Source organism: Schistocerca piceifrons, chromosome X, assembly GCF_021461385.2.
Source record: "Schistocerca piceifrons isolate TAMUIC-IGC-003096 chromosome X, iqSchPice1.1, whole genome shotgun sequence".
Classification (NCBI taxonomy): Eukaryota; Metazoa; Arthropoda; class Insecta; order Orthoptera; family Acrididae; genus Schistocerca; species Schistocerca piceifrons.
Window position 1 is genome coordinate 810,440,887 of NC_060149.1, and position 14,527 is coordinate 810,455,413.

At 36.4% G+C, this 14,527-nt stretch overlaps 1 protein-coding gene across 1 annotated transcript in view; it reads right to left on the reverse strand.

Moving 5' to 3' along the window:
- Positions 1–6,604: 6,604 nt before the first annotated feature.
- Positions 6,605–14,527, reverse strand: part of LOC124723093 (ras-related protein Rab-31) — a 74,361-nt gene continuing 66,438 nt past the window's right edge. Inside the window, exons 4-5 of the mRNA XM_047248271.1 lie at positions 10,063–10,218; positions 6,605–7,065 (exon numbers count right to left, since the gene is read on the reverse strand). Coding sequence (XP_047104227.1) covers positions 6,830–7,065; positions 10,063–10,218 — 392 coding nt within the window. The 3' untranslated portion in view covers positions 6,605–6,829. The remainder of the gene's footprint in view (positions 7,066–10,062; positions 10,219–14,527) is intronic.

Below are 14,527 nucleotides of genomic sequence, written 5' to 3' on the forward strand. Positions count from 1 at the left end.
CAGTGCAGCTGTTGTCGTAATGCCAAAATGGAACAATTTATCTGATGTCCAATGGGGCATGATCATTGGCTGACAGTCCAAGGGTGGAAGCATTTCCGAAATGGCTAAGTTTGTAAACTGTTCACATGCCACTGTGGTTAAAGAATACCACGTATGGCAAAATGGCTCTATTGAAAACTGGTGCCAATGCAACTGTGGTGCACCATGGGCCATAGCTGATGGGGTGAAAAGACAGCTGCAGAAATGTGTATGGGCAAATAGACAGGCAACTGTTGAACAACTGACCACCCAGGCGAACCAAGGGGCTGCCAATAGTGTCTCCTCAATGCCCATTACACGAACACTGCTGTATATGGGCCTCCACAACAGGCACCTGGCTCATGCATCCATGCTGACTGCTCTTTGTCAGCCATTAAGGCTGGAATTTGCAAGCTAATACTTCAACTGGACGTCCACTAAGTGGTGACAGGTGGCCTTTTCAGACTAATCAAATTTAATGCTCCATCAGGCAGATGGCCGATGGTATGAATGGCATGAAACGTCTGAAAGCAAAGGGTCCAGGCTGGAGAAGGGAGTGTTATGATCTGGGAAATGTTTCTGTGGCATTCCCTGAATGATCTTGTCATTCCAGAGGGCACAAGGGAGCAACACACACATGCTTCTATCTTTGGGGACCATGTCCACCCTTACATGCAGTTTGCTTTCCCTCGGCACAATTCCATCTACCAGCAGGTCAATGCAACATGTCACACTGCTTTCAGTTTATATGCATGGTTTGAAGAGCAGCAGGATGAGTTTACCATACTCCTCTGGCCACCAAACAATCCAGAACTGAACCCAATTGAGAAACTGTGGGACATCTTAATTAGGCTGTTCGTGCCAGAGATCCTCAACTCAGAAACCTAATGCAGCTAGCCACACCATTTGAGTCAGTACCTTCCAGAATCTCCATGACTCATCATGCACATCTCACTGTGATCTATGCTGCAAAAGGTAGTTATTCAGGCTTTTGACAGGTGGTCACATTAATGAGACTGGACAGCGTAATTAAACTTTCACTACTTGAGCTGTTGTAGTTGGAAAACTATTTAGCATGTGATTACCAAACTTTATAAGAATGACTGTGCACTGCAGGAATTGTGTTGATGGCAGATTCAGTGTCACAACTTGCCATTAGGTGCTGGTACTGGTACTATGGTGAAGCAGGGTTGAAACACAAGCATCAGCTGCAGTCCGTCAATGTGGGTCTGACAAGACAAGCAGGGCTTTACTCATAAAACAGTTTTACTGAAACAGCAGCAATAGCACTGCTGCACTTTACGAGTATAAATGCATTGAAGGAATACAGAGGTCCTCTTTCCGCACAGGGATTGAAGATCACCGCTCAGAAGTTCGAATTAACTAGCGGTTTGGGAATTGCCACTGGGAGGGGCCAAAGGCAAATTAAACCATAAATTGTTGAAGTTAACTGTTGCCATGGCTGAGAATGCTGGACGCAATCTGATCTTCAAGAAGTGCAAGAGCTGTGCCACGACAGCTGCACATTCTTAGGTCCACTGCTCAGAAGGTGCTATGAACAATTATAAAATGGTATCTCTAGTGCTGTTCCATACTTTTGTGAATATCTACCGTCATCACAATGAGTAATGTTTGTCACCTGGAATGTACACATGGTAGGTAATGAACACATGTTACCACTTCATGTGAAAATTGTGTGTTTCATTCAATGGTTTATTCATGAATTCTTTTCCACATGTCTTTACAAATGTTTCCACAAAATTTCATTGCCCTACCATCACTCAGTTTTCATGGAAGGCCCTCCCAAATGGCAAAAGCTGAATTATAACCATCCTATACATCTAAACTGGTAAGCAGAAGGAATGGCCAAAATAAGTTATTGTATGAATACCTTAAAAAAGTGATACCATTTTATGTAATTAGTATGAGGCAAAAGTGAACCTTACTTACAGTATTATTATTTTTGTGTGTGTGTGTGTGTGTGTGTGTGTGTGTGTGTGTGTGTGTGTGTGTGTGTGGGGAGAGAGAGAGAGAGAGAGAGAGAGAGAGAGAGAGAACTTACTATGTTTCTCCCATTGGGACTGACAGTGTAAGTCAGTACATCCCATATGTAAATATGGAAACCTTTTTATGTTGACTCTGAACTGAAAACATTTTACAGGGTAACAATGAAATAGTTATTTTTTCGCAACCAATACTGTTAATGTCATACTTTGATCTGTTTGTGTTCCACATACAAATAACAGTGTTATACTAGGAATACATCGAATACAGTGTCAGAAAATAGTGACATAGCAAGTGAAGGCAAGAATATGAAATGTCTATCATGGCATGTAAGATTCTTGAAAAGAAATAAAACCAGTGTTGGTACACAGTCAATCAAAACATCACTTGTTGAGTTTAAAGGAAATATTTCAGCACACAGTGCTATATATATATATATATATAATGCCAGGAAACAGAATTAGAGAATGGAACATAACTAAAAACAAATATGAAAGGATAGAATACAGAATCGTTTAAAATCAGCATTTTCCAATCAAAGCAATCACCAAAGATATCTCCGGCTGACTTGCTGTTTAGACCTATTAAAGAAAATAGTGGGACAGTTGACATAGTGTGGCAAACATTACGAAGGTTGAAAAGTATTAAATATATAACATCCACTAGTATTAGTGCAACTGCCTCGAACCACATGTATGACAAAGTGTCGTACCTGGCTACTTACTATAACTATTAATGTGTTCACATAATTATGATAGGATTTTTTATTGTTATAGATTACGTAATTGAAGGTTCTTGTAACATTGTTAAGTGTGGCTCAGTGGACAAGTACCAGACTACAAATTAGAAGTTCCAGAGGTCGATTCTCAGTTGGTGCTGGGTCCCACTCCCACCCCCATATCTACCCACAATTCGCAAATGTGAATAATTTCAAGTTTTACTGTGGTCTGGAGACAACATTAATTTGCAAATCATCCTAAAACTAACTTTTTAAGTCAGTTCAAATTTTGGAAGAAGACAAGGGCATACCACTTCCAATTGGACCAAACACTGTAAAGCAATGCAGTGTTGAGGAGGAGGAGGAGATTAGTGTTTAATGTCCCGTCACCAGCGAGGTCATTAGAGACGGAGCACCAGGTCTGATTAGGGAAGGATGGGGAAGGAAATCGGCCATGCCCTTTCAAAGGATCCATCCTGGCAGTTGCCTGAAATGATTTAGAGAAATCACGGAAAACCTAAATCAGGACGGCCGGACGCGGGATTGAACCATCGTCGTCCTGAATGCGAGTCCAGTGTTGCAGTGTTGAAACTAACCTTCAAGTTGTTGAAAGTTTTACTTATGACTGTCTTTCAGTTTTTCATTATTTGTTATTGTGTCAGGTCTGAAGATGGGCTTCAATGAGAACCAGTAACCAGTTTCTAAATGGAAGACAGTAGTGGCAGTTAAAACTTATATAATATTTCTTTAAATTGCAGTTATCTTCTTATGATAAAATCTTTTTTCTAAAAATATAACTGTATTTTGTAAAGGTCGGTCTCCATTAACGTATTTTATTTCTACAATGAAACTCTGCCAATCTCAAATGGGACTGACACTACGAATATCTAGCAACTTTTCTACATATATGTGTAGTTTCTATAAAAATATAAGAACAAGCCCTGATCAGAAAGTGAAAGAACACTGGCACTGGAAAATTTCCCAGGGACACAACTAATCGAATGTTCTGACCAGTTACATAATGTATGATTCTGTAAAGATTTTTTGCATGTTACTTTAAAATGGAGAATACACTGATATGTTCTGTTGCCTTAGTAGTAACTAGTGGTTCACAATGTGGTCAAAACAGTGAAAGTCATGTTTCTCAAAAATATCACAGATTCTGAGCAAGGCTTTATATAACAGTCACAAACAAATGGTCATACTTATGACTATATCTTTTAGTATCCTTTCCCTACACAATTCAACATTTTTAGCAATATTCTTACAGGAAAAACATGACTGTGATGAAAGTCACAAATAACAGTAGTGGCCAAAAAGTTAAAATATGATGATATGATCACTCACTCACCCAGAAGTGCTTCATTCTAACATTCATCACACACACACACACACACACACACACACACACACACAAATCTGCCAGGTTACTCAGAGAGGAACAGTGGAGACTGAACTCCATGAATGCCACACGAGCTAATAAAAGCAAAGACTACAATCTACAACACACACAATACAAATGTCCAAATATGCACTTTCAGACTCAGGTGAATTTAATCATTATACTGCACCACTCTAACCCTTTTCCATGGCCAATACTTACAACTACATAATGTGTAACCAATGTGCCAACTGAAAAAGCAGAGACAACTGAATATTTCTCTTCAAAAATGCTGCAACATGAATTCAATCCTTCCACAATGAGCATATAGCATCATAAAGCAGCTGAAAAAGATCATGTTAAGTTGCAATACCAACTAACATAAAAGTGAAGAAATATGGTCAAGCTGCAGAAGTCCCTCTGGAATAGGTTAGTGTTCAATAATTGTCTCCTACCATAGCATTAGAAAAATGATGGTATGATGGTAATTTCACACTCTGTTTCTATATTACTCAGGCAATGAATCAAACAATGATTCATGAAATTGTGAAACACAACAATAGTTGTGTCTTTACAATTCTAAACTGAATATTTAATTGGTAACTACTTTAAATACTAAAATCAAGTTTCATTTCTGCATGGAGATTTATTCTTAGCATATCAGTCTGGACTGGTTCTTATCATTGGCGTAACAAGGAAGACCAGAATACGAATAATCACTGCATATCCAACTTCAACCATCATGCATTAAGGTGTCTGATGACGTTTGGTTTGTGGGGGGCTCAACAGTGCGGTTATCAGCACCCATACATATCCCTAATCTTTTCACAGTCCAGCCTCACCATTTTCCCAAATGATGATTAACACACAAACACTCAGTCCCTGGGAGGAGAAAATTCCTGACTCAGCCGAGAATCAAACCTGGGACTCTGAGATCCAGAGGCAGCAATGCTAGCCACTAGACTATGAGCTGTGGACATCATACATTAAGATCAAACTGCATTATAATGACCATCACAACTTCACATGGCAAGAAAGGGTTATTACCAAAATACATCCCCAGTAACTATGACTGTTAACAGAGTTAATTAAGGATTTTTTCAGTATCTGGGTGGAATAATGATTTACACAATTTGTTGCTACCATAAAACACAGGCAAGGATAAAAAATATGTAACTAAACTGTCACATAAATCAAGGACATCTCCTAGTACAACTACACAATATTAGCTTCTTTGAGAATCACCTCTGGTGTACAGCTAAGAAATAAGGTTTACTATTTCAACAATAAAACATAATAATGTTAACATGAAATGCATGATGAAAAAGAATTAACAAAACAGTGTTTAATGATAGATATCCATATGCCAAAACTGAAATGCTAAATTTGAAGTCTTTGGTGTTACTGTAAATACCTCATAATTTAAGAAAACTTTGTAAGCAATGTTATGTTATCTGACATAATGTAAAGCATGCATTATCTCTCTTAATCTGTACATCGAAAGAGATTCAACAATAAACTGTCTTTCTTGACTATCTGGTAGACTTTACACTGCTGAATAGGAAACACTACCAAAATGGAGACATGAGCTGGAATGTTCTCCCTAAGAGACTTTAAAACAAAAACTGAAGGGAAAGGAAAGTTTGTGTGTTATCCCAGACATTTACAGTTGTCACAGGATGTGCAAACATTTCTTTCATATATTTATGTTACCTATATACCTTATTGATTCAATTACATTTGATTCCATTATCCCAATATATACGCTTACACATTTCGATATATTATTCTTAAACACTGTTCAAAGAATGATCATCAACTGACCAATGGAATTCAGCAACCAATTACCTTACATATCACAAATATAGCTGCCAAGTTTATTTAATAATATATGAGGAGGAAAAAAAAGAAAAGAGAAAAAAAGGTAGAGAGTTGTTTACAAGAGGCACTGAAGCATTATGTGATGATAACAGCCCACTCTCAAATAACAGGTCTGTTTCTGCAAACAGGAAAACTGAAGAGTTCAAATAATAACATCACAGGCAGTAAGAATTCAAAGTATGTCATTTTGTCAGAAACAGCTATGATCCCTTTTCTGTAATATCTATAAAAAAATCTGGCACTAGTTTTATCATCATAAGACTTCTTGTTAATGTTTAAAGACTGATCAAAACAGCAATCGGGCAAATGTTCACTCTATGTATGTAGTAACAATCTAGTAATCTCATAAAATAGTCATAAAAAAGCATTTTAAATGCAGTATTTCTTAAATTTTATAAAAATATTGTTTCAAACAGCATTTTCAATACTGAATCTTCAAAAGTTCATAAAATATTATGAACACTAAATTAAACATCAGAACCCAAATTTTCATCTACTTCAACAATATACTGGTACAGTATGTACCACCACCACACACTGCACAGTATCTTGTGGAATACAAGTGTAAATGTAAATTCATGTACACATGAATAATTCTCCTTCCCTATTGATCATTGTGTCACTATACGAAATACCTGTCATGGGGATAATTATATTCACAGTAATATAATTATGCCATTCAATATTTACTCCAATCATTAACCAACATACTTGTAATGTTTTTTGCTTCACAGTTTTCACTAATATTTCGTACTTGTGAAATGTTAGGGTAACCATGTGGAATCAGTCATTTTGATTACAATAAAATGCAACATGACTGAAGCCATTCAACAACAGAAAGGAGAACGTTCTACTTCAGCTTGTGCTGGTACAAAAGGCACATCTGTATGAACTACCGGTTGAGTAACAGTTGGTGGTGAAGGTGGAGAAGCAGGATCATGAAAAACATTGGTCCGTGGGCTCATTCTTTCTGAGGAGTCGTACACTCTGAGGCTGGAACATGAGGAGTCTTCACAAAGACGTATGAGACCCACTGCCGTATTCAAAAATACTTCCTCAATACCTGAAACAAAAAACAAAAATCTTCCTCAAAAATGTACGTACAGTATATTAAAAGTGTACATGAGAACTGAGCCCTATTCATCTCCATTAATTTCCTTCGAAATTTAATGTGCAAGAATAGTACACCACAATGTGCAATACTTTCTGACCTTAAAACGAACAATAGTGTGGACATGTACTTAATTCTTTTTCTGTAAACATTTTATATTTAGCCCCATTTTATAAAGAGTGTAATGCATCAAACATTACACTGTGCACCAAATATATTTTAAGCTTTTTTCCAAAATTAACAATTCTGTTGGTCTTAAAATGCAAAGTAACTATAAATATTTACAAGTTGCACTGTTCTTAAAAGATGACAGTTTGAAATTTAAAAAAATACTTTCATTTAGTATATACAGCAATGAAATTTTCATTTTAAGTAATTACAGTTACACACATTTCATCTTTTGTCCCAGAGTCAAAATAATGACTATTTCTCAATTCCTCAAACATTCCTCAGCAAAGTAGTTAAACACAGAAGTCAGGAAGTAAACGTTTTCTGTTGAACCTACAAGAAATATTTTGGCACGCATGTCATTTACCAGGGCAAAAATGGGCACTTCAGGTCATTTGTGAAATCTGCAGTGTACTACTGAGGCATGATGCAGAGGAGCATAAAAAAGTTGGGTCTCCCTCAGATCTAGTGTGAACAAGTAAATCACTTTAAAAATTAATATTTTATGTCATCAGTGTGCCTCACCACCATTAGGGGAAGAAAATGTGTTTCTGACTAACCTGGTCTTCCATTAATTCCTGTGCCATACACTACAAAACATGATGCCTTACAGTGAAATGTGATGAGAACACTGATCACAACCACTTTTATAAGGGCACACAGAATGTAACATTTCACTTTCAAAAACAACTTAATATAAGATCCAATATTAAATAAATGAAATGGGGAGGTATTAACATTGAGATACCGAGGGTGATGGACGAAAGCGATGCGATATCCAAGAGAATGATGCACCAGAAAGACACTCACTTATTCACCCTGTGCTACTGACAATGTTGGGCAACTGTATGGAGAAAGTGTCCCCAATAATACAAGCAATTGATAACATTTAAAATTGCTGAAAGAGCTTAGAAACTGTTCTACATAATGGGAGAAGTATACAGCTATTCTAACTTTTCATTCATCACAACTAAAAAAAGATTATAGAATCATCATCATCATCATCATCATCATCATCATCATCTCTGCTCAAAGGACAGCAGGTATGGAACGAACTCTTGAATGGCCAACCCAAGACAAGTTTATAGTTTAACGAAATTTGAAGTTTAGCTACTTGTATATTAGGAGAAATTCTTGTTCCCCTTTCTACATATAAAAATATCATTCATTAAGCAATTTGTGAACGCTTTTTATTCTTTGTCAGACTTGAAATAGCCAGTTAAGCAGACACAATCTCTGTTAGCTCACTATAAATGTGTCTTGATTGCAATATAAAAGAAACATTTAGATAACATCTCCAGTTGAATAATTATCTCTATATTATAGTTTCTAATGCAAGTGGTATCATAAAGCACACTGCAAGACATAACCAATAATGTTTATTGCTAGTAGAAAGTTGTCAAGTATTTCACAATGTGATCACTGCATTACTACCATGACAGACAGCCATCATAAGACTGATCATTGTGTGTCCCTGCAGCACTTTTTCAAATACACAGTCTGATTTATTGCTGTGAGATAGCAAATAATTTAATAGAATTTCTTTGTGTACCTACACTGACAGATTTCCATCCTTTCATGGAAGTACACAAAGTCTGTTTTATGTCAAAAGTGTGTTATAACTTACTGATTAACAAAGTTTTGGGTTGGCTCATGTGGTAGTTAATTTTCATATACAAACAAACACAAAAATGTTTAAAATCACAATGTCTGCTGGAAACAAACCAGAAATGAAAAAAAAAAAAAAAAACAAAAACACATAACAGACTAATATGAAAAACTATGTACTTATTATCTCAATTTTTCTCATTTCTAAGAGAACCAGTCCTGAGGATACTGACCAAGTATAATGACATAAGGTTGAACATTGACTTTCACTGAACTGCAGACAACATGTTCAATAGTTCTGTGCTCAACTACCTTAGCCTGGGCATATGAAGTTATATTGCAAAAGCATGGAGTTATTTGTGTATCTGAAGTACTAACTGAAAGTTTTTAGAAGATGGATAGTACCTATAAACTGACAATGATGGCACAAATGTTACAACTGTCTGATATCACACCACAACGGTGTAAGCGCAAAAACTGCATGCCTGATACCTATGCATGAGATCTAATAAGACTTTCTCAGTCTTAAAAGTGCTAACGACATTATAAATTCTGTGTATGCATTGAGAGAGACTCTGCCATGGGGCATTAAAAAGCTAAGAAAGCAATCCATGAACAATTAACTACATATTGTACCATATGTCACTGTCCTCCCTCACTTCCCTTTGAAGCAATGTAGTTGATAGTTTAAACAATTTGATTAGCAATATTAATATTTATGAGTTATTTTACAAACTTAACAAACTTAAGATTCTTTAATGTGTGTTCTCAGCAGCAGATGGTGGGTAGCAGTGTATATTCTTTTTATGCAAATCAAAATTTTCAGGAATGTCTTATGTGACTATGAAATATTTTATTAAAATTTTATTGTGAAATTTTGAAGGGACAAATAGAAATTTGTGGAAAATTCTCAACATGTATATTTTTCAACATGCAACTCACATTTTGATCTAGAAAATTTAAAACTGCAGTTTTTTACTTTTCGTACATTATTGCACAAAAATTTTAAAAATTAGAAGAATCATGTATTACAATTAATAGAATATAAGAAAGCATTGCCAATTTCAAGAATGATTACTGTAAATTAAGATATTTAAATAAATTTGGGCAACTTATTTATAATTATTTGGATTACAAGTAATTTAATGTAGTGAAAATTTTACAAAATATTACCTTCATCCTGTAAAGCAGATGACTCAAAGTACCGTGCACCTATAGACTCTGCATATGCTGAGGCCTCTTCTTTAGATACCTTCCTCCCATCTGACAGATCAATTTTGTTTCCAACAACACTCAACACCATTGGTTCATCAACATTCCTCTGCAATTCTGGACACAAAATGGGCAAATTTTGGGCAATTTTCATAAACCACAAAAAATTACTATTAAAGTTTGTACATATTCTGTGGATATATGCTGAGATTTTGTTGCTGACATGTGGAATGATATAAGTAATTACAAATCCAGTATTTGACAGACAACAACAATAATCATAACTTTTCTTATCATCATCCATATTAGAATAGTACATATAAAAAGAAAACACTATTTTGGAGACTTTGTAATTAACCTAATAATTATCATTGTTGCACAGAAACGAACACAAATGTTTTAGAAAATCATGATATGACAATAATTGTATGACCCTTCTTTATTAAACTACCAGTTTAGGTCAAGAACACACCATCCTCATGATTTAAGAATAATATCAATTACAGGTCATACAACCAAGCATGATCAATTTCATCTTGATCACCATGATACCATAACTGCACCAAAATTATAGAATGCATGAAAGTACGCAATTTATACATGAGGAAATATGTTGTCAGGGCGAAGCACATGGGTTGGACATTACAGACTAGCATGGAGGACTGAAGCAAACCAGTCTTCATTCTGGAAACAACAACAACAACCACCACCACCACCACCACCACCACCACCACCACCACCAGCTTCCAAAAGGCATGTTCGGAATAAAGCAAATCCAATGATGAGAAAGTGAGCACATCTTGGGAGTTGAAAAGGGTAGAGGGTGATGACAGAAGCAAGTGATATAAATATGCAAACTGCAGCCAATGTAAGTCAACTGAACAATGCTTTTGCACTAATTAATAAAGCATGAAATAAGGTGATCAGAAGCCAGAAACAGGAGACATCTGTGATAAAAGATAGTATTCTGAACAAACGGTAAACACAGTCTTGAAAATAGGTACACACTTCTTCACACGTCAGCAGCCGAAATGCTTCTGCCGAGATACAGGTGTAACAGAAATGTCAATCCAAAAGTGTTCCTAAGAGGTCTCTAGGCATATTTTTTTTACTGAAGGAATCAATGAGGAATAGAGGATGATGGTAATTTGGCAATTTTAGACAGTGAATAATACACACGGTTGGCAGTCTCACAAATAATACAGTGTACCAAGATTTTAAGGAGAAGTCCTCAGGAACAAACTGGAACATTTCATGCAAACAGCTGTAACACTTAAAATATTTCATGGAAAGTATGAAGCACATTCAAGGCTGACTTTGGCCACCTAATGCCTCAAACTTACTCATTCTTGCAGGTCATCTAGACTTAAAGATGTCTGGTCAAGATTGGTGCAATGCTATAATGTTACATTTTCTGGCTTATGCACTCCAAGGCAAACATAATGGTACATGAAGATTTGTCCGCAATGATGACCACAATGGTCACTGTAAAAGAGAGATGTGCAGAGACAAAACAAGCAATTCCAGACAAAGTATAAAGTCTGACAGAGACAGTGCCAGTATAGGAATGATCCATCTCAGAATATGATAAAATTTGTTAATGATTAAATGGCCAATAGAATAGAACACAATGCCAGAATGTTTGTATTGTTTTGTGTTAATAGAAAGTATCAAGAAATTGAGAAAATCACAGAGAAATAGCAATAAAATGAATTAGAAGGTGGGAATGAATTTAAATATGAAGGTTTGAATAAATGTAAATATAAAAATGTGATATGGTAATGTAAACTCCTTAGTGGAATACAAATAATGAAAGGAGTCAAGTTACTTTTATGGTGGCAGCTTGCTGCTGGAACATCACATCTCACTGCTGCTGAGAGCCCTGTTACATTTACACTTAAGCCTCACCATTGTAACATCACTGCTCAATAGTCACACAGGCATCTCGCTTCGCACTGGGAAGCTTTACCCTGCAGCAATTCATGTTATTTGTTGAGTGGATTACATGAAGTGTGTGAAGCAAAAAACCATGCTCTATGAATCATCTAATGAGAACAGTAGTGGTTCATTCACGCCAAAAATGTGGTCATTGAAATGAGAAAAAAGAAGGGGTATGGATGCACTCTAAATGCAGACCATCCACAGTAGCGAGCAGTTACTTCAGAAGTTCTAACAACAATTCAAAAATTATCCAGATCACTTTTTCAGACAGTTATGAATGTCTCAACATATTTTCCAGTTTATTTGAATTATTATTGAGCCAGAATAGTTTTAGATATGAAGATTCAATCCCAAAATTATTAACACCATTCCTGTATAAGAGAAATTCATAAACCTACCCCTCCTCAGGTAGTATTTTGTCCATTCTTATCCACATCTACTTCATATACTCCATCTGACACATGTAAATTTTTGTGCTGATATTCTAATGAAAAAAAGAAAACAACAAGTAAGGAGAAACAGAGGAACAAATTTCCAAACATTATTACAGCTAATGAAGCGGTTATGATGATCCATATGCCTTTGGTCCCAGATAGCTTTCCATCCACAAATGGCCGAAATGTGTGCCTCTTTAAAATCATCACTTGTAAATCTCAAAACATTACTGTCCTCATATAGTGATTTCATTTGTACGATGCTGGGAAAACAGTCAATCTACAAAGGAGACTGCCTATAAAACACTCATGTGACCCATCCTAAATATAGCTCAAGTGTGTGGGATCCATACCAAATAAGACTATTGGCAGAGATTGAAAATAAATAATGAAGAGCAGTAACACTGGTCCCATGTTTGATAATGAGAAATCAACATCAAAATGCATAAAAACCTGAGGCATAAAAACTATCTATCAAAAGAGCACTTACAACATTTCAAGTATCACTATTAAATGAAGAATTTAGGAGTTACTACAGCTCCTTACCTATTGATCTCACACTGTTCGTGAAGGTATGATTAATCTAATTACAGCTTGCATAATGATATTTAAGAAGTCATTTTTCCCATGCTCCATTCCTTATATATGGTCCAATGCCATGCACGTCACAGTCGTTTGTGGTGTTTAGGTGTAGACTGAGATGTAGACGTACACTTTCCAAGAGTCGGTGTGATGAGAAACAGTGAAACACAGCACTGCCAGAGTAATCGTGGAACAGCCGAGCACGGCTTAACGCTTTATGAGACGTAGTGATGGTCACAGTGTGAAACACAAACCAGTTTGACATAATCATGTGGTGATAACCATGGCAAGCAGCAATACGTGCAGTTAAGGTTCAGTATTTTTTTTTTTTTTTTATCATCATTGCAACCCAATGCCGGCGAGCATTGATGTGGCAGCATAAATACATCCTGAAGGTAAAACTCGCCATACGGTCAAGGCGTTGAGTCATCAAGAGGGATACGAACAAAACTGATAACATTCCCAAGCTTTCCGACAAACTAAATCATCGTCTGAGCCTAGACCACAACTGTGTGTGTGTGTGTGTGTGTGTGTGTGTGTGTGTGTGTGTCAGCTCTACTGTTAGGGGTTGGAGCAAAAGCAGACATTTGCAAAAAGAAAAGCACTGATTTTCAAATGTAAAGATGACAAAAGGACATAATCACAGGATTTGGTTCTTTGGCAGGTAGCTGAGAATGCACAACTTGATATAATGAAAGAATATCTTCTGAGAAAGACATTCTTGGTGAGCATGTGTGGCCTTTTTGTGTAGAATGCAGAGGGCAGAATACAACATCTATGAAAGTTGTTTTTAAAATAATTCTATTGGTGAATAGAAAAACATCAGTTGGTCAATCAAATACATGGACAAGCCCATACAAACCTTTGGGGAACACTAGAAGAGAGATTGTCCTAGGGTAGAGCTTTAGTCCAAGACTACAGAGTAGAGACAGCAGACACTTCACTGCTAAACTTCACGATAAATACTTCAATACTAGCCTTGATGGGACAGCTTGGAGGCCGCTAATGCTGGAAGTTCATTCCTGCCTGGACCACAAGCAAACATGCCACTGACCACAAACCTGTTGCCTGCTAACATGTTCTTGTCCCAAGTATGCAGCTTCTCAAGTCCTCATCACCTGCTTACCGAACACACCACCTGGTAATGACAAACACTGATGCATTTCTGTTATACCAATGTTCTGTTTGCTTCTTAGTAACTATAAGTAAAAAATACCCTGGGAGATTTTAATTATTATTTCATTAGTAGTGGTGCAAAGACAATTATTTTGCAAGACTGATTTGGAAAGAGTAACTGAGCTTAACAGTCATGGTCCAAAATGTCTTTTCTTTGTGAAAATAAATGTGTGTTAGAATCTGTTTATAAATCTGTTTACATTCCTACAGCTGGCATACCAAATCTCTTTATTTATTATTATTCTGCGGTGGTGGTGGTTGGGTGGTTGTTTGGGTAAGGAGACCAGACAGCG